The sequence below is a fragment of the Vulpes lagopus genome, chromosome 2 (assembly GCF_018345385.1).
Source record: "Vulpes lagopus strain Blue_001 chromosome 2, ASM1834538v1, whole genome shotgun sequence".
Classification (NCBI taxonomy): Eukaryota; Metazoa; Chordata; class Mammalia; order Carnivora; family Canidae; genus Vulpes; species Vulpes lagopus.
In genome coordinates, this window is record NC_054825.1 from 172,277,277 (window position 1) to 172,301,861 (window position 24,585).

General features: G+C 37.0%; 1 protein-coding gene across 2 annotated transcripts; it reads left to right on the top strand.

Annotated features, from left to right (window-relative positions):
- Positions 1-695: 695 nt before the first annotated feature.
- Positions 696-21,263, top strand: ZNF790 (zinc finger protein 790). Of its 2 annotated transcripts, none has more exons than XM_041745876.1 (5): positions 696-1,015; positions 9,015-9,096; positions 10,188-10,314; positions 10,597-10,692; positions 18,584-21,263. In XM_041745876.1, the coding sequence occupies exons 2-5, from the start codon at positions 9,088-9,090 to the stop codon at positions 20,254-20,256; spliced, it is 1,905 nt and encodes a 634-aa protein (XP_041601810.1). In that variant the 5' UTR covers positions 696-1,015; positions 9,015-9,087; the 3' UTR covers positions 20,257-21,263. The 2 variants fall into 2 exon arrangements, with proteins under 2 accessions (XP_041601810.1, XP_041601811.1); XM_041745877.1 differs by having other exon boundaries at positions 10,191-10,314.
- Positions 21,264-24,585: the final 3,322 nt, after the last annotated feature.

The following is a 24,585-nucleotide window of genomic DNA, read 5'->3' on the forward strand; positions in this document are numbered from 1 at the left end:
AGAGGAAGCAAAATTTAAAAACTATCAAGAACTAACTTTCGGGGGGTGGGAGGGAGCCAGTCCAGCTAAATGATGAGCTCAGAGAAGAGGAAGCAAAATTCAAAAGCTATCAAGTACTAACTTTCGGGGGGTGGGAGGGAGCCAAGACATGAATAGCATTTGCAAAGCACTGATGTAAGCTTGAATATTAATTTAACCCAAACTCTTTAAGGGTAATTGGAGGATGAGAATAAGTGAAGTATTTATTTATTTATTTATTTATTTATTTATTTAAGTGAAGTATTTATTTGAGGAGTTAAGAGGATAGTACACCTTGGCTAAAGAAGGAGCTTCCAAAAAAAAAAAAAAAAAGGAGGAGCTTCCATGGCTTCGCAGAAAAGGGACCTTCCTGCAGTTGGGCCCCTTCATCCTACCCCCAGGTCGATAGTTGTGGGATAAGAGATATGCACCAGGCTAGACCAAGACTCAGACAAAGATGGGAAGGAGTCACTGATCGCTTGACCACCGTCTAACAGGACTTTTCTGTCACAATGTGTCTGTCACATGCCCAGACAGCAAACTCAAGCAGCAAAGAATGACACCCTTCCTCTGAAGTAGTTCTACGACCCTAAACTACATTTCCCAGGGGCCATCGCGTCCAAGGCTACTTCCGGTCGAAAGGCCGCATTGGCTTATTGTCCAGGTTCCCAGCATTTGTGGGGGAGCAGCGTGGAGGCTTCAGTGGAGTCTTGCGTTCGAATCGCGGCCTGGAACGAATAGAGAAGCCCTTTGCCACGGATGTGAGCAGTGATGAGGGCGATGGTCTTTGTCGAGGGAAAGGATGGAGACCGGGGCCAAGGCCTATGAACTGAGATCTTCGGCGCTGGGCTCTGAAGGCTGTCCGGGCTTTGACTACATTTTCCAATGTCCGCCGTAGCCGAGACAGCTTCCTGTCCGCGCACCGACGCTCTCGCGACTGTAGGAAGCGTCCCGCCCGAGTCACGGCGGAACATTCTTGTAGGGATCGCAGGGTCAGGTAAGATCATCTAAGACACAAAATGACCCCTGAGGGGCCAACGCCACTGGGAAGGGTAGTGAGGGATTAATGTTTTCGGAGTCTCAGGCTTTGCCAGCAAGAAGGAATGGGGAAGGAAGTTGGTAGGGAGCTGTGTATGTGTGTGCCCGCTCGTGCGCCAGCGATCACGATGGGATCTGTGGGTGCTTGTGTGAAATGGTTACAGGAGCGGGAGGTGGGGGTAATCGTTCAGGAGCCGTGGGGGTGAGGGTGTGTATGTGTGTGTGCACATCATAATGTGCACGATGATGAGGGAAGCTGTACATGACGGTGATGGCTATTTAGGTGCCCCTGTGCATGTGCATGCATGATTGTGACTGCACACTGTGTGCCTGTGTGTGTAAATGTGGTAGCAGCAGCTGTGGAGCCAGAAACGAAGAATATTGCGTTTAGTAATAACCATAGTCCTTCGTAAACGTGTGGAGAGCAGTTTCTTTGATGGCCGTTAGTTGGATTGAGTAATGTAGAATGTGGGGAGTGGAATAGGAGACAGTGTAGAGAACATATTCCAAGAATTTCTCTGTAAATATGAGCAGAGAAATAGAACAGCAGCTGGTGGGAGGATAACAATGTTAAAAGTATGCTGGTAATAATGAGCCACAAGAGAGGGAAAAGTAGACATACTGGGAAGAATGAGTAAGCAAGGCTCAACTGTGTGAATGCACTGCAACTGCAAGAATAAAAGAGTAGTGTTGCAGAGAATAAGCCATGAGCCCAAGTTTTCAAAAAACAAGGAGAAATATCCTGTATTTGGTAGATGTCAGCCGCAGTGAGGTGTGGTGAGTTACATGTAATCTCATGGCATGAAATTCCGAGGTAGAGCTTTTTTAGAAAAGGAAGAGAGGAAGGTCTGAAAGTAATAAGAACAAGGAGGATACCTGCCCTGCTTCCAGACCCAGTGGCAAGAGGCTGGGGGTAGGGAGGGTAGGAGAGGGAGATGTTGAAAAGGCTGCAGAGTCCGCTGGGGGAGAGCCAGGTTTCCCTTAGACCCAAAGGTGAAGGGAGTATTCAAGGAAGTGTTGGAGATAAAAGAGGAGTTTGTTATTAATGAATTATGAATTCCAGAGGGCATACTAGAAAGTGTCCAGATGTGGGGAGAGATGACAAGAAAGTACATCTAGCTGAGGGGGGGGGAGTACAGTGTCTCAAAAGACAGATTATCAGGGAATCTAAGGCTTCTGACAATGGACATAAACATGGATACAGGGAATATTGATGCTTATTCTGTTTGGATTCAAGACTGCTGGAGAAGAAGTGATGGGATAGAAAGGGTGGATTTTTGAGTATCCCTCAGGAAGAGGAGAGCCAAGGATAGAAGCTTTAAAGGTGGTTGGGGTAGGTGGAATAATGCCCCTGGAAAGATGTCCAGGTCCTAATCCCTGGAATCTGTGACTATTTTGCTTTACAGGGCAAAAGGGACTTTGCAAACAAGATTAAGTTAAGGACCTTGAATTGGAGAAATTATCTTAGATTACCCAATGGCCCAATTGGATTCTTTAAATTCAGTAAACCTTTCCTAAGTCTTTAGGGTCAGAGGGAGATAGGATCAAAGAAGAATGGTCAGAGATATGCAGAATTGCTGGCTGAAGGAAGGGAGCCAATGTTGGTGGCCTCTAGAGTCTGGAAAACATAAAGAAATAAATAATTATCCATTAGAACCTCCAGAAAGGAACACAGCTCTGCTGACACCTTGATATTGGCCCATTGAGAACCATCTCAGGCTTTTACCTAACTGCCTAAGCATAAGGTAATAAATTTGTATTGTTTTAAGCCACTGTGTTTATGATAATTTATTGCTCAGAACAGGTGGTATAGCGTCTTAGCCTTAGTGCTGTGGAGAGGTCTTGAGCCCTGTGACATGAAATCAATCCCTATTGATAAAGTTGAGGAATTCAGTAAGGCAGATAGGCCTCCTCTTCACTTATAATTTCCAGTTTTGCTGCATTATGATATTTTTTAACATTGGAATTTAAAAATTTTTCTTTGTGGTCTAATATATGACCTGTCTATGGTTACTTGTTTTCCACTTGATTTGTCTTTGATTGATAAAAATGTATTAAAATACTCTGAGTGAAGTTTTCTCTTACATAACCTGTAGCTTCTGCTTTATTGAAGTTGCTGCTGTTAGTTGATACATATTCATCATCATTATCATCATCATTATTTTTAGAGAGGGGAGTAGGGGCAGAGGGAGAGGCAGAGAGTGAATCTTAAGCAGGCTCCATACCCAGTGCAGAGTCTGATGTGGTGCTTGATCTCACAACCCTAAGATCATGACCTGAGCCCAAATCAAGAGTTGGATGCTTCGGGCACCTGGGTGGCTTCGTGGTTGAGTATCTGCCTTTGGCTCAGGGTGTGATCCTGAGGTTCCAGGATCGAGTCCCACATCAGGCTCCCATGGGGGGCCTGCTTCTCCCTCTGCCTATGTCTCTGCCTCTCTCTCTCTCTGCTCTCATGAATAAATAACATCTTAAAAAAAGAAGAACACTTTGCTTATCTCTAAGGCATGAAGATACTAATATTTTCTTCTATATTTATTATATTTCACATTTAGATGTACAAACCCTCTGGAATTGATTTTTGTGTATGTATAAGGGAAGATCAATTCATTTCCCTCATATATTCAGTTGATCTAGTATTGTTTGTTGAAAAGACCATCTTTTCTCTCTGATAATCTGTTCTGAAATCTACCTTGTCTCATTAATATAGCTACTATAGCATTCTTTTGATTATGATTTCCATGGTATATCTTCTCCCATCCTTTTACTTTTAACCTTTTTACACCATTATATTGCAGAAAAACTGATATCTTGAAAATAATCACTTTCATCTCATAAATGTGATAAATTCCTCCATTCATTTAGATGTTCTTTCATTTTATTCTGTTATTTTTAGTAATCAATGTAGAGGCCTTGTCCTTATTTTATTTTGTTAAATTTATAGGTATTTAACATTTTTGTTGCTATTATAAATGCTGTCATATTATTTTTTTATTTTTTATGTTTTTAAAGATTTTATATATTTATTCATGAGACACAGAAAGATGCAGAGACATAGGCAAAGGGAGAAGAAGCAAGCTCCATGCAAGAGCCTGATGTGGGACTCGATCCCGGAACTCCGGGATCATGTCCTGAGCGGAAGGCAGATGCTCAACTGCTGAGCTACCTAGGTGTCCCAAATGCTGTCATTTTTTTTTTTTAAAGATTTTATTTATTTATTCATGATAGTCACACAGAGAGAGAGAGAGAGAGAGGCAGAGACAGGCAGAGGGAGAAGCAGGCTCCATGCACTGGGAGCCCGATGTGGGATTCGATCCCGGGTCTCCAGGATCGCGCCCCAGGCCAAAGGCAGGCGCCAAACCGCTGCGCCACCCAGGGATCCCTGTCATTTTAAATCTAAATTTTAATTTCCTAATTTTTGCATGTATGTTGAAATGCAGTTGACATTTTTACTCTCTCTGCCTTCATATTTGTATTCTTAAATATTTCTATATATCTACCCATGACTTGGCTGCTTTATTTTTTATTTTTTTAAAAAGATTTATTTATTTATTTATGATAGACATAGAGAGAGAAAGAGGCAGAGACACAGGAGGAGGGAGAAACAGGCTCCATGCCCAGAGCCCGACGTGGGACTGGATCCCGGGACTCGATCCAGGGACTCCAGGATCGCGCCTTGGGCCAAAGACAGGCGCTAAACCGCTGAGCCACCCAGGGATCCCCCGACTTGGCTGCTTTAAATGATATCCTTTCTCTCCCAGTTATTATAAATGAGGCAGTCAGTGAGCTTGTCTATTTTCCATTTTGCAAACTTTATTTCTCTGTTAATTATTGCTGTAAAACATATTACCCTAATAAAACAATAAATATTTATTATCTTACACTGTTTTTGCAGATTAGGAATTTAGGAGTGGCTTAGCAGTGAGGTTCTGGCTTAGGTCTCCTGAAGTTATAGCCAAACTCTTGGCCATGCCACACTCATCTATATGTATGACTGAAGCTGGAGGACCACCTTCCAAGATGATTTTCTCACATGGCTATTGGCAAAAGACCTCGGTTCCTCTCCATATGGACCTCATAACATGTTATATGGTTTTCCCCAGAGCAGAAGGGCAGCAAGAGAGTATAGGAAGAAGCCATAATGTTCTTTTTGACCTATTCTCATACTCCATCATTTCCACAATATCTTTTTGGTACACAAGTCAGCTCTATTCAGTGGAGGGGGCAACTACACAGCATTAATACCAAGTACTAGATACCTTTAAGAACCATCTTACATACTGGTACCATAATCTCCATCTTATTTTTATTTAGGTCTGCACTTAAATATGTTTACCATCACTGCTTTTCCTGAAATTTTCTCTGTTCTCTCTTTTATGGCAGAAATATGTCCTCTAGTAGTTTAGAAAGCACTCATATGAACAATATTCCCTAAGTTGTTGTAGCATAGAACTTTTTATATTTTCTATTTGAAGGACAGCTTGGCTGCATATTAAATCTTCGATTCTGTCATTCATTTTACTGCAAATATATTGGAGAGACTACCTCCCTCTTGGGAGCACTGAATTTAGTAGTGGAGAAGTCTATTGACAAGTGAATTTCCTTTTTCTTATGGGTAAGTTCATATTTTTATCTTGACTTCCCATGGGTTTTAGCCTAATAATTTTATTAGGAAATGTTTTCATACTGACAGTTTTGAATCATTTCTCCCTGATGTCTCTTCGTTATGTATATTCATGCTTTATTTCAGGAAATTATTTTTTAATGTTAAAAATAAAGTTTTTAATGTTTTTTCTCTTCTTTGATTTGGATTTCATCTGTAGGGGTTTGCTTAGTTGCAAGTTGGATTATCTCTGACTTTCAGTGTTTTCTTCCAATAATTGTCATCTCTTTCTTTGTTTTGTTCCATTTGCTAGTTTCTATATTCTTTGTCTTACACTGTTGGTTAGAATGCAAACTGGTGCAGCCATTGTGGAAGACAATATGGAAGTTCCTCAAAAAGTTAAAAATAGAACACCCTATGACCCAGGAATTGCAATACTAGGCATTTACCATGGGAGCACCTGGGTGGCTCAGTTGGTTAAGGGTCTGCCTTTGGCTCAGGTCATGGTCCTGGGGTCCTGGGATTGAGTCCTGCATTGGGTTCCCTGCTCAGCAGGGAGTCTGCATAACCCTCTGTCTCTCCCTTTCCCCCACTCATACATGCTTGTGCATTCTCTCTCTCTCTCTATCAAATAAATAGATAAAATCTTAAAAAAAATACTAGGTATTTACCCAAAGCATATAAGAATACAAATTTGAAAGGATATATGCACTCTGGTATTAATAGCAGCATTATCAACAATAGCCAAACTATGGAGAGAGACCAAATGTCTATCGACTGATGAATGGATAAAGGTGGTGTGTGTGTGTGTGTGTGTGTGTGTGTGTGTGTGTGTGTGTGTAATATTATTCGGCCACCAGGACATGAAATTTTGCCATTTGTGACAGCATGGAGCTAAAATGTATTATGCTAAGTGAAATAAGTCAATCAGAGAAAGACAGATACCATATGATTTCACTCATCTGTAATATTTAAGAAAGAAAACAGATGAACATGTGCGAAGAGGAAATGAAAAAAAGGAGAGAGGGGAAACAAGCCATAAGAGACTCTTAACAATAGAGAACAGACTAAGGGTGATGGAGGAAGGTAGGTAAGGGATTGGCTAAAATGAGTGGTGGGTATTAAGGAAGGTTATGATGAGCACTGAGTGTTGTATATACATGATGAATCACTGACTTTTATTCCAGAAACCAATATTGCACTGTATGTTAACTACTTAAAATTTAAATAAATCAGTAAGTAAGTAAATAAATAAAGTATGGTTCCTCTGAACAACCAGGTTTTCTTTGTTGTTCAGAACATAACCTGGTTCAGAACAACTCCTACTAACAGTTCTGAATTCCCCAGTGGTGCCTCTGCTGCAATTAAAGAATATATAGCCAGGGGGGCCTGGCTGGCACAGTCAGAAGAGCATGCAATTCTTGATCTTGGGATTGTGAATTTGAGTTCCACATTGGGTGTAGAGTTCACTTTAAAAAAAAAAAAAGATTTTATTTATTTATTCATGAGAGAGAGAGAGAGAGAGAGGCAGAGACATAGGCAGAGGGAAAAGCAGGCTCCATGCAGGAAGCCCAATGTGGGACTCGATCCCGGGACTCCAGGCTCATGCCCTGAGCCAAAGGCAGACGCTTAACCGTTGAGCCACCCAGGTGTCCCTAGAATTCACTTAAAAATAATTTTTTTTTCAAAAAGGAGAAAAACATACAGCTAAGATCCCAACTTATTTGATGAGGCCAATATTACCCAGATACCAAAACCAGACAAAGCATATATCATAAGAATTTGAGTACAAAAATCCTCAACGAAATAGCAAATGAAACCTGACAACATATAAAATGAATTATACAACATGGCCAAGTGGAATATGTCCCAAGAATGCAAGGTTATCTGACCATCCAAAAACTAATTACTGTGATACATCATATCAAAAGAATAAAAAATAAAAAATCACATGGTCATTTTAATAGATACAGAAAAAGCATTTGGCAAAAGCCAATACCTTCTCATTTTAAAAATACTCTAATAAACTAAGAATGAAAGGGAATTTCCTTAACCTGCTGTAGGGCACCAACAGAAATCATGTAGCTAATATACTTAATAGTGAATATCTGAATATTTTCCCCCTGAGATCAGGAGTTAAACAAGAATGGCTGCTTTTGCTACTTCTATTCAGTATTGTACTGGAGACTTTATTTATTTTATTTTATTTTTATTTATTTATGATAGTCACATAGAGAGAGAGAGAGAGAGAGGCAGAGACACAGGCAGAGGGAGAAGCAGGCTCCATGCACCGGGAGCCCGATGTGGGATTCGATCCCAGGTCTCCAGGATCGCGCCCTGGGCCAAAGGCAGGCGTCAAACCGCTGCGCCACCCAGGGATCCCCTGTACTGGAGACTTTATAGGGAAGTTAGGCAAGAAAGAAGAAATAAAAAGCATCTGTCTTGGGAAAGAAGTAAAACCATCTCTATTTACACATGACATTATTTATTTTTTTTTGATAATAGAAAATCCTAAGGAATAAACACACACACAAACTATTAGAACTAATAAAAGGGTTTAGAAAAGTTTTAGAATATAAGATCAATAGATAAAAATCAAGTGTAGGGGTGCCTGGGTGACTGTTGGCTCAGGTCATGATCTCAGGGTTGTAAGATCAAGCCCTGCTTCAGGCTCTGCTCTGGGAATGGAGCTTGCTAAAGATTTGCTCTCTGCTTCTCCCTCTGCCCCCCCCCCCCAATCAAGTATATATTTATGCACTTGCAATGAAGAATCCAAAAATGAAATTAAGAAAACAGTTCCATTCACAATAGTATCGAAAAGCATAAAATATTTAGGAATAAATTTAATAAGTGAAATGTAAAACTCGTGTTCTTAAAACCTTAAGACAGGTATTTGAACATAAAAATTTGTACACAAAGGTTCATAGCAGCATATATATAATAATCAAAAGGTGGAAACAACCCAAATGTCTATTAATGGATAAACAAAATGTGGTCTAGTCATGCAGTGGAATATTATTCAGCTGTAGAAAGGAATGAAATAGTGATACATGCTACAGCATGGATGAACCTCGAAAGCATTATGCTAAATGAAAGACACGAGTAACAATAAGTTCACATATTGTATGATTCCATTCATGTGAAAGTCCAGAATAAGAAAATCTATAGAAACAGAACGGGAATTAGTGGTTACATAGGCACTAGGAAAAAGAAGGAGTGAGAATGAGTCAGTTGGGTTTTGGTTTGGGCCAGGATTTTTGTAGATCTCTCTGACCTTTCTTCAGGGAAGAAAATGGCATTTTTAGTCCATTTGAAAGTTCTGTGGAAAACCTGACCTCTCATGATTCCTTCCTTCTAGCTCTGCTTCCTCGGGACTCTGCTTCACCAGGAGAGGAGTATAGAAGACTGATTGATTCTGGGAATTTTAAGTCATGGCCCATGTGAGTTGGAATTACCTCTCTCCAAAATTTTAACCATTTATATCACATCTTATGAATACTTTTATTTATTATCCTTAAACTGCTTACTTGAGTCACTATTCAATATGGTGATAGCCATGAAACAGTCCTCTGCCTTCCCTAAGTGTCCCTCTTCTCTCCAACATGGCATTCAGCACCTCCTGTGTTCTAAGACTTTGATAGAGCACTGAAGGAGGAAATAGTAGAGACTTTCTTTTCAAATCTGTGGCTTAACAAGGTGGAACTGAGTGGCTAAAAGGGATACACTGCATGAAAGCTTTATTTACTCTGTAGAATGGGGTGTCTCATTTAATAAAGGTGAGAGTTGGTGTTGGTTGGTGTTCATTTTATTATGTGGCACTTTATCATGCTTTTAAATAGAGGATTGGTGGAGGGTTAAGTTCAGAGAGACCTGGGATCTTGCCGGAAAATCAGTGAGAGATTAATATTATTAACAAGACCTGTGTTGTCAGCTACTTAGCCCAGAACCCAGATTTTATACATTCTCACAGAAAATGGTATTCAGTTAGGGAGTGTATCTGCTAAGAATCTTTTCAGCTTCAGCTAACAGAAAAGTCAACTAAAAGTAGCCTAAGGAGGGGCAGGGGATTATTTTTATCCCATAATAAAGCTGGACTTAGTGATTAAGCCTGGTGTGGCCTCCAAGTGATATTAACAAAGAACTCTTGATTCTGGGCTGCCATCCTATTGTCTGATATTTGTCCCTGGAAGGTCATAAGGATGTTGTGGCTGAACAATAGAAGGTTTTAAGAGCATATAGTCACTTAGCCTCAGTCACAAATTTCCGTGTAATTTCCCCCCATACTACAGGCAGCCGACTTCAGTTTTTTGCTCAGTGAGTATACACCACTGTATACTCAATACACCACTATATATGTGGTGTATACAGTAAGTATACAGTGCTCTTTTTCACTTCTTCCCCGTTCTATCTAAAAGATTTTTAAATTTCAAAATAAATTTATTATTAAAAAAAATTAAGAAAACTTTTAAAATAAATAAATAAATAAAAGATTTTTAAATTTCACCATTGATGCTTGCATTGTTTCTTTCAGCAGTTGATGGTGTTCAGGGATGTAGCTATAGACTTCTCACAAGAGGAGTGGGAGTGCCTGGACTTGGAACAGAGACACTTGTACAGAGATGTGATGTTGGAGAACTACAGCAACATGATCTTGCTGGGTAAGATTCAGAATTTGACCCCAGAAATTTCTGATTTTTACATTGTGAATTTTTGCATTGTCTTTCAAGTGCTTAGGGAAATTTCTGACTTCTTTCTGGGAAATTGTTTATGCCTTGTAAATTTGCTAACCTCCATCTTCTCCATCTTTTAGATGGAGAAATACTTCATGCCTTTTTCTTACTCTTCCTATAATTGTCTTTCTTCCTTCATAACTGAAGGACTAGATTCAAATTTTGAAATCCTTACCATGTGGTTATTTCTTATTTCTTATCTCTGATCAGGACTTTGCATTTATCAGCCAGATGTGTTTTCTTTACTGGAGAAAGGGAAAGAGCCTTGGATGGTTTTACAGGATGAGACAAGAGGACCATGCCCAGGTGAGTAAGGGCTGAGTCTGCACAGGGACACCATTATTGCAGATAAGAGCTCAGATGTTTACGGAGGCAGCAGCATCTCTGAAATACTGGTCTTAAGTCTCCTCAAGAGATAAAATCCTGTGAATAAAGTTCTGAGACCTAGAGCCAGAAGTAACCTTTTCACCATGAATTTCCAAATGACTCTTCTTTTCACCTCCAAATACCACTGCAATTCAGTACTACTCTTCATTTTCTTTCTCTCATATTATAAAAAGGTAAGTACCATTCTTTTTCTTCAGTAGGTAATGTATCAGTGCTTTGACTCAATTTCTTTTTCTCTTTTTTTCATGTTGATATTTGTAAATTTCTTCATTTAGATATTTGTAAATTTCTTCATTTAGATATTTGTAAATTTCTCCCTCCAAAAATCTTGACTGTTTTTTATTTTATCTACTATGTTTTGAATTCTTCTTATTTTGCCTAAATTCTTGCTTCTGCGTTTCCTACACTTACTAATTCATTCTTTTAAGCAACATTTATTGATTTTCTAATTTCATTTTGGGATAGGAAGGGTTAACAAAGAGTATATAATCTATTAAAAAACTTGAATTTTCTGTGACTGGAACATGTCCATACATTTCAGCAAAATAGGCTCTACATTAAGAGAAGTCCTGATAGTCTGCTTAGTTGAAAATCAGGATAATAGGTGAAAATGGCTTCTGGCTACAGGGAATAGTAAGTAGCAGAAGAGAGGTTAAGGCTAATGGAGGAAAACAAAGAGAGGGCAGTGTCACAAAAGACCAGTCCTGGGGATGCCTGGGTGGCTCAGTGGTTGAGCGTCTGGCTTTGGCTCAGGTCCTGATCCCAGGGTCTGGGATCAGGGATCTTTCTGTGTCTCTCATGAATAAATAAATAAAATCTTAAAAAAAAAAACAAGCCTTGCTGTCAAGAGGAAACAAGGCACATATTTGGCAAGTTGAGGCTAATTGATGAATTTTCTGTTTATGGGAAGGACTCAGATTGAAATAATATACTTTTGTAGCTTCTTTTTTTTTTTCCACAGTATTTGTTAGTTGTTTATTTAGGAGTTTCTTTTTTATTTGAAATATCAAAGAAAAGAAAATAAATTTTATCTCCTCACTAGAATCATGTTTTTAAATTCCAAAAGCTATATTTGTATTTTTAAATTGTTCTTTTTCTGAACTATTGATACCTACAACAACTGAAATGAATCTCAAGGATATGGTGCTGAATGAAAAATGCCAACTCAAAAGGTCACATGCCAAATGAATCCATTTGTAGAACATTTTGGAAATTACCAAATTTTAGAGATTGAAAGCATATAGTGGTTGCCAGGGGTAGGGATGAGCTGGGGAATGGTGGTAGTGGTTATGGCTATAAAGAGGTAGCACAAGAGGTAGAATCTGTGAGATAATGATCTAGATGTGTCTTGATTGAGGTGGTGGTTATAGGAATCTGCATAAGTGATGAAATGACATAGTACACATATGCATTGTGCCAATGTCAGTTTCGTGATTCTGATATTGTGCTTTAATTATGTAAGATGTATTCATTGGACAAAATTGGATAAAGGGTACTCTTTGCAACTTATTGTGAATCTGTAGTTACCATTGACCCTTGAACAGTTTGAGGGGTTTAGGAATATAGATCCTTGGACAGTCAAAAATTCACATAGAGGTGGGTGCCTGTGTAGCACAATTGGTTAAGTTTCTGACTCTTGGTTTCAGCTCAGGTCATGATCTCTGGGTCGTGAGATCGAGCCCCGCTTGGGGCTCTGTGCTCAGCATGGAGTCTGCTTGAGATTCTCTGCCTCTCCTTCCTCTGTCCCTCCGCAACTCATTTGCTATCTCTCTCTAAAATAAATCTTTAAAAAATTAATATATAAGTTTTGACTTCCCAGAAACTTAACGAGTAATAGCTTACTATTGACTGGAAACCTTACTGATAATATAAATCATATGTTATGTCTTTATATAATGTATTCTTAAAATAAGTCAGAGAAAAGAAAATATTACTAAGAAGATCATAAGAAAGAAAAAATAAATTTACGGTACTGGAAAAAATCCACATATAAGTGGACCTGTACAGTTTAAATCTGTGTGGTTTAAGGGTCAACTGTATTTCAAAATAAGATTTTATAACATATTTTGTTCCTAAAGGTCTGTGCAATTTTATTTCATACTTTTGTTCCCTAAACACTACTATATGCTTTTAAAATTTTGGTCAGTTTTCACATACTATGAATCTTCTGTTGTATATTAAGGTTATTCTGCATTTCTTGTTACTAAAGTTGTAATTCTTGGTACAGGTCAATTATTCATGGGGTTTTTTTTCCACATTGAATTATGGTTGTGTTTCAGATATGAAATTCCTTGGCCAGAGGATTTAAAGTTAGAATACTGTGTACCCAGTTAATTTAAGATAGTTAATTGATTATTTTAAATCATACAAAATTCGAGAATCCCTTAAATTAATATTTACAACCCATAACTGGTTCACCTGTTTCAATAAGGGACCAGTGCATACTTTCCTAATTAGAGTTCTCCCTATGCTTTCTTATATTAACTACACTAAAAAACTACACTAATAATTCATTCTCCTAATTATTTGGTTTCTATCTGAATGAGAATTTAGACAATCTTACTGTGGAATCTCTTTTTCCCCTCAGTCCTTAGAATTTCTTTCAGCCTTCTTGAATTAGTTTTTTTTTTTTTTTTTTTAGAGCATTCACTTAGTTTTCATATAAAACAAACAACCTTTCATATTTCTTTATATAATGTTATTAACATATAGGTAAAATGTCAAAAACAATTGGTATCAACAAGTTTGGAAACAAACAGATTCATGGTAAACACATGGGTATCTGAGAGGTAGCTATGACTTGAATGTATTTGTATACTATAGGAATTAATGTGTTTTCAGAAGGATTGGAGGGCGTTGATTCATATGGAGGTCAGGAATGATATAAGTTTCAATGTAGTCTCACTACAAATTGAGTTATTTTTAATTAAAACTTTTTAATAATTTAGTAGGTTAAAGGCTGTTGATTTCTAGTAAGGATAGATATTTCCTCTGTGTTTGTTTACTGAATTACTGATTGTATTTATTTGATATTTGCTGTGTACTTGATCTATACTTATCATTTGTTGGCTTAATACTTTGTATTTTTAGTGTGAATGAGCATTCACATAAAGGAAATACTAATACACTAATACCTAGTTAAAGTGGCTAAAAGGATATTTATCTTTATTTTCTTTAGGATTTTAGTTCTCTCTTATTATAGTGCTAAAATTCTCACTTCACAACTTAATCAAGATATAATTAAAGAATAATAAACTGCATATATTTGAAGTATACAGTTTGGTCTGTTCAGACATTTTGTTACATCCATGAAATAATCACTATAATCAGGAAACAGACACTTTAGAGGCATCTGGGTGGCTCAGTTGGTTAAGCATCTGCCTTCAGCTCAGGTCCCGGGATTGAGCCCCACATTGGGTTCCCTGCTCAATGGGGAGCCTGCTTCTCCTTCTTCCTCTGCCATCCTCCCTGCTTGTGCTCTCTGGCTCTCTCTCTGTCAAATAAATAAATAAAAATCTTTAGAAAAAAAGAGAGAGAGAGAGAGAAACAAAGAAAAAGAAAGAAAAGAAACCCTTCAGTTATTGCCAGTTTTCCTCATGCCCCTGTGCTATCTATCCTCCCACTCCTGTCTTCAAGTGGTCACTGACCTGCTTTCTGTAACTCTAGATGAGTTTATATATTCTAGAATTTTACATAAATTGAGTTATACAAGGTATACTCTTTTTTCTTTTTGTTGACCTTGTTTCTTGCTAGCATGATTTTGAAATTCATCTATGTTGTTGCACGTATCAATAGTTTAGTTTTGTTTCTCTGTAGTATTCCACTTTTGGCTATACTTCATTCATTCACCTGTTCATGGAGTTTGTTCTGGAAATTCTCAGCCATTATCTTTTGAAATATTGCTGCTTCTCCCATTCTTCCTCTGTTCTCCCTTTAAGCTTCCACTTACATTTATGTTTAGTTTTCTAACTGAATCTTCTATGTCATAATGCTTCTCTTAAGATTTTTCCAATCTTTTTCTCTTGGATTTTTTTTTTTTTTTGATCTGTATTGGTTTCTTATTCTCTACTAAAACGATGAGTTTAGCTTCTTGAGCACAGTTTTGTTTTGTTTTGTTTTAAGATTTTATTTATTCATGAGGGATACAGAGAGAGAGGCAGAGACGTAGGTAGAGGGAGAAGCCAGCTCCCTGCGGGGAGCCCCATGTGGAACTCGATCCCAGCCCAGGATCATGACCTGAGCCGAAGGCAGGCACTCAACCACTGAGCCACCCAGGCATCCCATTAAGCACAGTTATTTTTAAACCCTGTCTCATAACTCCAATATCTAGAGAACTTTTAGATGTATTTCTACTATTGTTTCCGTAGTATGTTTACATTAATATTGTCTGGTTATTTACTTAGTTTATGGCAGACAGTGTTTGTAAAATGGTAAAACTAATGCCTAGACTACCTTCCTTTATAGAGGATTTCCGTTGCTTCTATCAGGTAACTGAAGGCATTAATATTTTGGTGCTTTCTCAGTCCATCACCCTCCTTAGTCACCGAGATGGTTTGAAACTGAGCTATATTTCCTGTGTAGGTCTACCTCTGTTTTTTACCCATATTCCTTGGTAATAGCCCTTCTATTCTAACTCAACATGATGAATGTTTAGGACTCCTCTATAGACAGCCCCTGGATACTAATCTCTATCACCTTAGCCTTGAGATGTCATAAGTTCTGTCAGTCTCTAAGCCAAATACTAGTACCAGTACACTCTGAGTGCTAAAGATTGGCTGAGCCTTTTAGTATATTCAAGTAATAGTTGTAGAATTTTCTTGTTTTGTTCATCTAAAATATTTACCAGTAAGTTTGATATCCCATAGAGATTTAGTAGAGATGTTTGTTTTCTTTTATAAGTTTTAAAGATTTTTTTTGCCATTTATGTCTTTAATTTACTTGTAGTTTCTGTTTGTATATGGTATAAAGAAAAGTTATAATTCTTTCTTTACATGCTTATAGTGAAATAACACCTATGGAATAATCTGTCTTGTTCCTTTTGTCACAACCTAAGTTTCTGCTGTTTCTGATTCCTTGATTGTCCTCCGCTTGATTGTTTGTGACCAGAAATATATAAAAATTCTGGACACAGCTGAGAACCCAGTTGTGGGCATTTAAAATATAAATTAGAAATGATTCTAGTCAACACATATTATTTTTTCTAGCTATGTTCACTCATTTAATTCAGACTCAGGATAAGCAGGAAGTTAGGTTTCACCAGGAAGAGATGTATACAAGAGTCATAGTCAAGGACTTGTAATATAAATGGAAGTGAAAAAAATAGGGTGATAGGAGGTATAGTAGAGTCATTATTTCTAACCTCCATGTTTATGTTGTGTTTGAGGAGCCCATAGCTTGTGTATTAGTGATATGCAGATTATAACCTGCTGAATGAGGAGGCACAAATCATCCACATAGGGACAGCAGGTAGCTCCCTCAATATCCAAGCTTCCACTTTGGTAAGTGAAAATGCTGGAGTTGTTTTGATTGAAGGCACAGTTTTCATACAATCACACAAAAGAAGTAAAGTCACAAGATTAAATACTTATGAATTGTAGAAAATGGGAGCAGGGGCATACAATGAGCTATGAGAAGGACAGTCCTCCATCTCTGGTCATGAACAAGTGGGAGATAAGAGAGCAAAGTAGTGAGCACCATACTTATAAGGTATTTGGGGTGGAGGTCACTATTTGTGGGCTCAACTCTAACTGGTTATTTTTAAAGGTGCCTGAGAAAAGCCAAGCAGGAACTTATGGTGGGAATCCTAAGCTCAGCTCCTTATCTAAATGCTGAGACTCTGGGTGTGAGCAGGATTGTCATATTGTAAGCTGTCTAGGAAGCATCTCAAAATAGCTGCTTCCTCATCATATTCTGTTATCTGCAGAATTTATTTTAACGTCTTGGTTTATATTCCTTCAACATTCTTTTTAATTTATCCTAAACTCCTTGCCTGCATTAATTAGCACAATAATAATAATTACTTTCTAGCAGTAGTTTATGTGTGAAATACTGTTAAACCATTTCCAGTCCCCCACATTCCCACGTTTTTTTTTGGCAGCAGCAGCAGCAGCTACTAATTGTTCAGTCCTTTTTCTGTGTCAGGCACTTTATAAAAATAGTATGTTTTCCCAATCCTCTGAATAAATCTCTTAAAAAAAGATATTAATATCCCTAGTATCATACAGAAAAATGAAAGCTCAGGCAAGCTTAGTAATTTTCTCATAACCTAAAGATGGTGTTAGTAAATAGAACTGAGCCTGAAACTATGGTCTGTCCTTTTTCCACTATAATACACTACTACTTACACATGTAACTGAACTGCTTTTCAACTTAGTCACTGCTAGAGCACTTGATCAGTTCCCGCCTCTATCATCCCAAGAAAAATTTTAACAACTGCATGACAATTTCATCAAATCCTAGCACATATCAAAAATGAGTCACATTCTTCCTAGCTCTTTGCCTTTGGCAGCTTCTCAAACTATTTTCCTTTTTTTTTTTTTTAATTTTTATTTATTTATGATAGTCACACACACAGAGAGAGAGAGAGAGGGGGGCAGAGACATAGGCAGAGGGAGAAGCAGGCTCCATGCACCGGGAGCCCAACGTGGGATTCGATCCCGGGTCTCCAGGATCGCGCCCTGGGCCAAAGGCAGGCGCCAAACCACTGCGCCACCCAGGGATCCCCTATTTTCCTTTTTGAACTGTCACCCATAATTATGTCCTTTAACCTAAATGCGACATACCTGTGTTGCTGAGTTCCTACTGTCTGTTGACTCTAGACCAGATTACTTCCCACATATTGGACTGATAACCCTATTTCCCAACATTGCTGTTTTTAAGCTCAGAATTATATAAGACATTCATCATAGTATCTTCCATGGTACTTGAAAATTTGTAGATACTTTCTGTAATATTTTAGTGGCCTTACACAGAAGGGAAAAGAAGAGGCGACCTGGGGAAGGGCTTCAAAGCATAAAGCAGAATAGATGAGCAATACTATGAACTCAAGAATAAAGAAAACAAAACCACCTTCATTGGGGTCATGTGACAAAAAGATGGTTTGGCTATGTACCATGGAGGAAATGAGCAAGTTGAAGTCTTTGCTTGTGCAAAGGCAAACTGAAAACTGATTATGTAGGTATGATTACATTTCTGGAAATTTTCTTTCAGTTAGTTTAGATGTACTTTTGTTTCCTCCTCTTAGTACAAAAGTAATATGGAAGCAGTATACATACTTATTTCAGTAATGATGGAAGCAACTAGACAGTGAGATGTATTAAATTATTATATGATTAAAAGATCCTAATCATGCTTCCCAGTACTTGGTTTTTGTAGTATTACCTTTTATTCCATCCTAAATTCCTCCCATATCCTTTTTTTTAATATTGTATTTTTACAGAATTATTTTTTTAATGCCTAACATGCTAAGACTTGATTTACCATACTGAATGAAATAGTCTTATCTTTACATTGGCAGTCCATGACTGGGTGATAGCTGAATAAATATTTTTTTTTAATGGAACTACTCAGATGTAATTGACTAAAACAAAGCTTTTATGTATCTAATCACTCACCTCAACTTTTTTTCAGTTCTCTTAAATTTCTATTTATTTTTGCCCCTTTTTCATATTGCCCAGAATTTGAGAATTTCTTAAGCCAGTCATTTCTTGTGTGCCTTATGCATTTTAAGATTTACTTTTTATATCTACATTGGACATTTTGTGTCTTTTGGAACAGTAAAACAGTATGAATTTATCTTCTTATCTTTCAGACATGCAGTCCAGCTGTCAGAGCAAGAAGTTATCACAAAAACATGTCACTTTTGAGAGAGAATTACCTCAATTGGAAATTTGTAAAAAACACAACCTTGAATATTTATGTTTTAGGGGTGATTGGGAAAGCAAAGATCAGTTTGAAACACAACAGGAAAATCAGGAAGAATGTTTTAAGCAGGTTACACTTACCTATGAAAAAATGTCCACTTTTAACCATCACACAACTTTTAATGTACATCACAAACAGAATACAGGAAAGAAACTGAATGAATTTAAAGAGTCTCGGAAAGCCTTTCATTCTGGCTCAGACTGTACTCAACATCAATTAATGCACACTAGAGAGAAATTTTGTGAAGATAAGGAATATGAGAAGACCTTCCTTTCTGATTCAGAACTTACTCAGTATCAGACAGTTCACTCTGCTAAGAAAACATATGAATGTAAAGAATGTGGGAAGGCATTTAGTTTGCGTTCAAGCCTTACTGGTCATAGGAGGATTCATACTGGTGAAAAACCTTTTAAATGTAAGGAATGTGGGAAGTCCTTTAGATTTCATTCACAACTTAGTGTCCATAAGCGTATTCATACTGGTGAGAAGTCTTATGAATGTAAGGAATGTGGGAAGGCCTTTAGTTGTAGCTCAGATCTTACACGACATCAAAGAATTCATACTGGTGAAAAACCCTATGAATGTAATGAATGTAGGAAGGCATTTAGTCAGCGATCACATCTTACTAAACATCAGAGAATTCACACTGGTGAAAAACCTTATGAGTGTAAGGAGTGTGGAAAAGCTTTTACTCGTGGCTCACACCTAACTCAACATCAGAGAACTCATACTAGTGAGAAATCTCATGAATGTAAGGAATGTGGAAAAGCCTTTATTCGTGGTTCAAATCTTGCTCAACATCAGAATGTTCATGTTGGTAGGAAACCCTATGAATGTGAGAAATGTGGAAAAGCCTATATCTGGAGTTCACACCTTGCTCGACATCAACGAATTCATACTGGTAGGAAACCGTATGAATGTAAGCAATGTGGGAAGACATTTATTTGGGCCTCATACCTTGCTCAACATGAGAAAATTCATAATGAGAGGAAACTCTATGAATGTAAGGAATGTAGAAAGACCTTTCTTCATGGCTCAGAGTTTAATCGACATAAAAAAATTCATACTGGTGAGAGAAACTATGAATGTAAGGAATGTGGAAAGACCTTTTTTCGTGGTTCAGAACTTAATCGACACCAGAAAATCCATACTGGAAAGAGGCCATATGAATGTGAAGAATGTGGTAAAGCCTTTCTCTGGGGTTCACAACTTACTCGACATCAGAGAATACATACTGGTGAGGAACCTTATGTATGTAAAGAATGTGGGAAATCTTTTATCTGGGGTTCACAACTTACACGACATAAGAAAATTCATACTGATGCAGAATCCTATGAATGTAAGGAAAGTAACCAGATCTTTAATGACCATCCATATTTTCCTGAACAGAAAATTCACAATTGTGAGAATCTCTATCAATGGAAAGACTATGGGAACACATTTAGTCAGGACTCAGACTTTCCTCAGCACCAGGATATTTACAGTTTTGAGAAATCCTATGAATATAAAAATTTTGAGACATCATTTTCTCCAAGCTCTCACTTTATTTCACTCTTATGATATAAAAATATAGGAAGGCCTTTATTCATGACTCATTGATGAGAATCAATCTCTTTTGAGAACCCCCACAAGTGTAAGTAATATTGGAAAACCCTTTATTGGAGCACGTAACACTGAATAGCAGACAATTCAAATGCAATCTGTTATTAATACCGGAAAGCATTTACTTATGGTTTTCCATTTGGAATATCAGAGTAAAACCCTATGAATAAGATGACACTGTGAATATCTTTTGAATCATTCTTAAAGTATTCTCTATATTACTGATAATATTCCACATAGAGTCTAAATCTAACTCATGTAGGGAAACCTTCTATCTCTATTTAAATCTTGTTACACTTCCATAAAATTATACCAAAGTTGAATTTCTGTTACATAATTAATCTTGGAAAGCCTTGAGCTTTGTCATACAATTTATATGGTATGCCTTAGTTCCAAAACATCTTACTGGTATTTTTTGGAAAGTAACTCAAATCTGTGTTTGTTCACTTACTTATTTGATTACAGGGTTAAATGACCTTGATGACTTAAATGATGTCATGACCATCATGAATATTAGTATTAGACCATTTCTATGACAGAAAGACCTTAATAATATAATGAATATAGACAAATATGCCATCAGTATTTGTGTCTTCTTGAACAGTAGGATATTAATTCTGAAGAAAAGGCTGTAAAACAGAATGAAGGGAAGAAAGCTTTGAATCAGTATTTCATTTGCTGCACAAAAAAATCCATACTATAAAGAAAGCCTTATGGTTTCAATGAAAGTGGAGTTGTTGAGTGTTCAGCAATGATTTTTGTTTTGTTTTTAAAGGCATTTGGAAGTGACTTGTCTCTAACAAATTTTTCTAAAGCCAAATGTCATATCCATTTTATCACCACAATTTAAATTTAAAAATTAGGGATCCCTGGGTGGTGCAGCAGTTTGGCGCCTGCCTTTGGCCCAGGGCGCGATCCTGGAGACCCGGGATCGAATCCCACGTCGGGCTCCCGGTGCATGGAGCCTGCTTCTCCCTCTGCCAGTGTCTCTGCCTCTCTCTCTCTCTCTGTGACTATCATAAATAAATAAAAATTAAAAAAAAAATACTATTCATAAATTTAAAAATTAGAAAATGGCCAAATAAATTCTGACCTTGTGGAAATTTAGTACTACATATATAAATAATTATCAAAGGAATGAGCAGGTCAGTAGTCAAGTTACTGGCTATTTAGATGTGAATGATAATGAAACTCCTGTATATCAAATTCTATGAACATGACCATGGCAGTTCTCAATGGAATTTACTGTGTGTATATAACTAAGACAACTGAGGGCAGTTTACTTCTTGTCACCACTGTGTCTCCAGCACTATGTCATATTATGGAGTCCAAATATTTGTCAAATTAAATAATGATTACTGAACTAAACAAGCTAATGCCTCAATGGGCATTTGAATTGATAGAAAGTTTTAATGAAAATAAAGCAAAAATCATGGAATAAAGAACAATACAAAAGGTTTTTAAATTTTTAAGTCAAAATATTTCTTTGAAGAAACTATTATTACTAGGCTTTGGCAATGCTTTCTCTTATGATAAGAAAGGAAAACTCTGATAGATGTTTTAGAGAATATTTTTAATGATCATATAAATAGATATAAACCTTATTAGACACAACTTTTAAATAGAGTATTATTTGTTTTCTAGGAACATTTTAAATGATATCTCAAGAGTAACTAAAAGGTGCCCCAAAATTTAAAGACTGGAAAAAATAATCTTTAAAAATTATGTAGGAGCAGATAATTGTACAGACTACCCCCTGAAGAAAATCCTATGGAAAAATTGTGAGCAGATCCTAAAAGACCAATATAATTCTGATAATAAAATTAGATGTCGAGTAGCCCTTGAACAACAAATTCAAGAATAATTTCACTCATGAACATACATAGAAAAAACTAATGCAGGAATCAAATGATATTTAACCAAAATGTTTAAACTCTTATATAGGTAGGTGATAATTCTGTAGTTTACACATAACTTCAAGATACTGATGATGAAGATGTACTTTATCAGTTCAGTACTTAATTTATTCTAAGGATATTTTCTTGGTATATCTTATTACATAAAATAAAGAATGCTGAGCTTATAAACATGTACTTAGCACATTTTAAATCCAGCTCTTTAACAGTAGCTAAACAATATTAGGGAACAGAAGTTCCCTCCCACATTATTGTCTTCTGTGCAATTTCTCAATTTACATGGGAAAAATGAAATTCTTTTGTTATATTACTTTATTGTAATAAACCAACCATCTTCATCATGCTATTTTTTTTTAAGGTGATGAATACACTGAGAAAAATATCAGCTTTCTGGACATATATAGATAAATATAGGGCATTCCTTTTTCCTTTTGCTTAGACTTTTTTTTTTTTTTAATTTTTTTTTAATTTTTTATTTATGATAGTCACAGAGAGAGAGAGAGAGAGAGAGAGAGAGGCAGAGACACAGGCGGAGGGAGAAGCAGGCTCCATGCACCGGGAGCCTGATGTGGGATTCGATCCCGGGTCTCCAGGATCGCGCCCTGGGCCAAAGGCAGGCGCCAAACCGCTGCGCCACCCAGGGATCCCTTGCTTAGACTTTTGTGTTGAGTTTAGTATCAGTTTGCATATCTGGTGCTCCTGTCTCATTCATTGTGAATTCCTGGATCTCCTTGAATGCTTGAGGTACATGTTTCTTGAACTTTCACTCTTTCCATTGGTATGTTTGTGAATTTTGATGTCTTCTCTAGTCTTTTAGGGTGAATTCCCAACAAATCAAGATAATCTACATGTAAAAAATAGGAAGAAACTTTACAAGTACTACATAGGGGGATCCCTGGGTGGCGCAGCGGTTTGGCGCCTGCCTTTGGCCCAGGGCGCGATCCTGGAGACCCGGGATCGAGTCCCACGTCGGGCTCCCGGTGCATGGAGCCTGCTTCTCCCTCTGCCTGTGTCTCTGCCTCTCTCTCTCTCTGTGACTATCATAAATAAAATAAAATAAAATTCTTTAAAAAAAAAAAAAAAAAAACAAGTACTACATAGGTAAAGTCCTTTATAACCCAGGAATGAAGCTATCAATTAGTATGATTCAAAAATCCAGTAGAAATAAGAAAAAAATAAATAATTTTATAGGACTAAGTATTAAAGATAAAGGAGAATGACAGAACGGAAATATTTGCAACTATGCTACAGACTTATATATTTAAAGAGTCTAAAAATTGAGATGGGAATGCAAGTTACACACACTGAAATGCCACTTCATCCCAATCAGATGGGCAAAAATAAAAAAATGTATTAATATGCTCCATTGGCAAGACTGGAAAAACAAGGACAGAAACTACTGATGAAAATGCAAAATAGTACAATTTATATAGGAAAGAATCAAGCAATATCCATGTGTAGTCTCATGCATTTACCATAAGACCCACACCCTTGCTTCTATCCCAGAGATACACTGGCAAAATTACAAAATGTGGTATACACAAAGGAAAAAATTTACAAAACACTATTTGTAAATGCAGCAAACTGGAAACAACCCAGATGTCCAGCAGTAGACTGACTGAATTAATTATATGAATGTACAGTGGAATTTTGTGTACCTGTGTTCTATGGAGTGATCTTCAGGATATATTAAAAACAGGTAAGTACAGAATGATATTATATGATACTACTATTTGTGAAAAAAGAGGAATATAATATATGCCTGTACTTTCAACAAGAAATCTCAAGGTGAAACAGCAGGAGAGGGTGAGGATGAAAGGTAATTATCTGCAGTTATGCCTTGATTTCTAGTTTGATTTTGGATCTATGTAGATACTTTACATACCAGCTTTTATCTTAAAAATTAAGTCAGGAACACTTGGGTGACAGAGTCTGCTTGTTCCTCTCCCTCTGGTCCTCCCCTACTCAAGCTTGCTCTCACTCTTGCTCTCTCTCTCTCTCTCTCTCTCTTTGCAATAAATTAAATCTTTAAAAAAATATTTTGACTTACTATTAGAATATCTCCAGAATATTCTGTATCTGAAGGAAAAAGAGAAATATAAAGAAATCTAAAATGCCTTTACTAGTCTTTTGTTAGTGGTAATATTGATATTAGGTGATTCCAAAATTAATTACATAACTTAATTTCATGAGGAATTACATTTTTTCAAAAGAAAAACATAAGTAAAATATCTTATACTCTTTCATTTGACTTGAAAGTACTTCCTACCTCTGTCCACCAAGGGATTTACAAGCATTAGTAACAGAAGCAATGAGCTCTAGACTAGTTTTTAAATTCTGTTTTCTATTAAAAAAAGCAAGGGCTCCTTGA

Excerpts from the sequence above, each read along its gene's own strand:
- ZNF790 (XM_041745876.1), top strand. Across the intron at positions 10,315-10,596 it reads CAGCAACATGATCTTGCTGG|GACTTTGCATTTATCAGCCA; the intron begins GTAAGATTCAGA and ends ATCTCTGATCAG. Across the intron at positions 10,693-18,583 it reads GACAAGAGGACCATGCCCAG|ACATGCAGTCCAGCTGTCAG; the intron begins GTGAGTAAGGGC and ends CTTATCTTTCAG.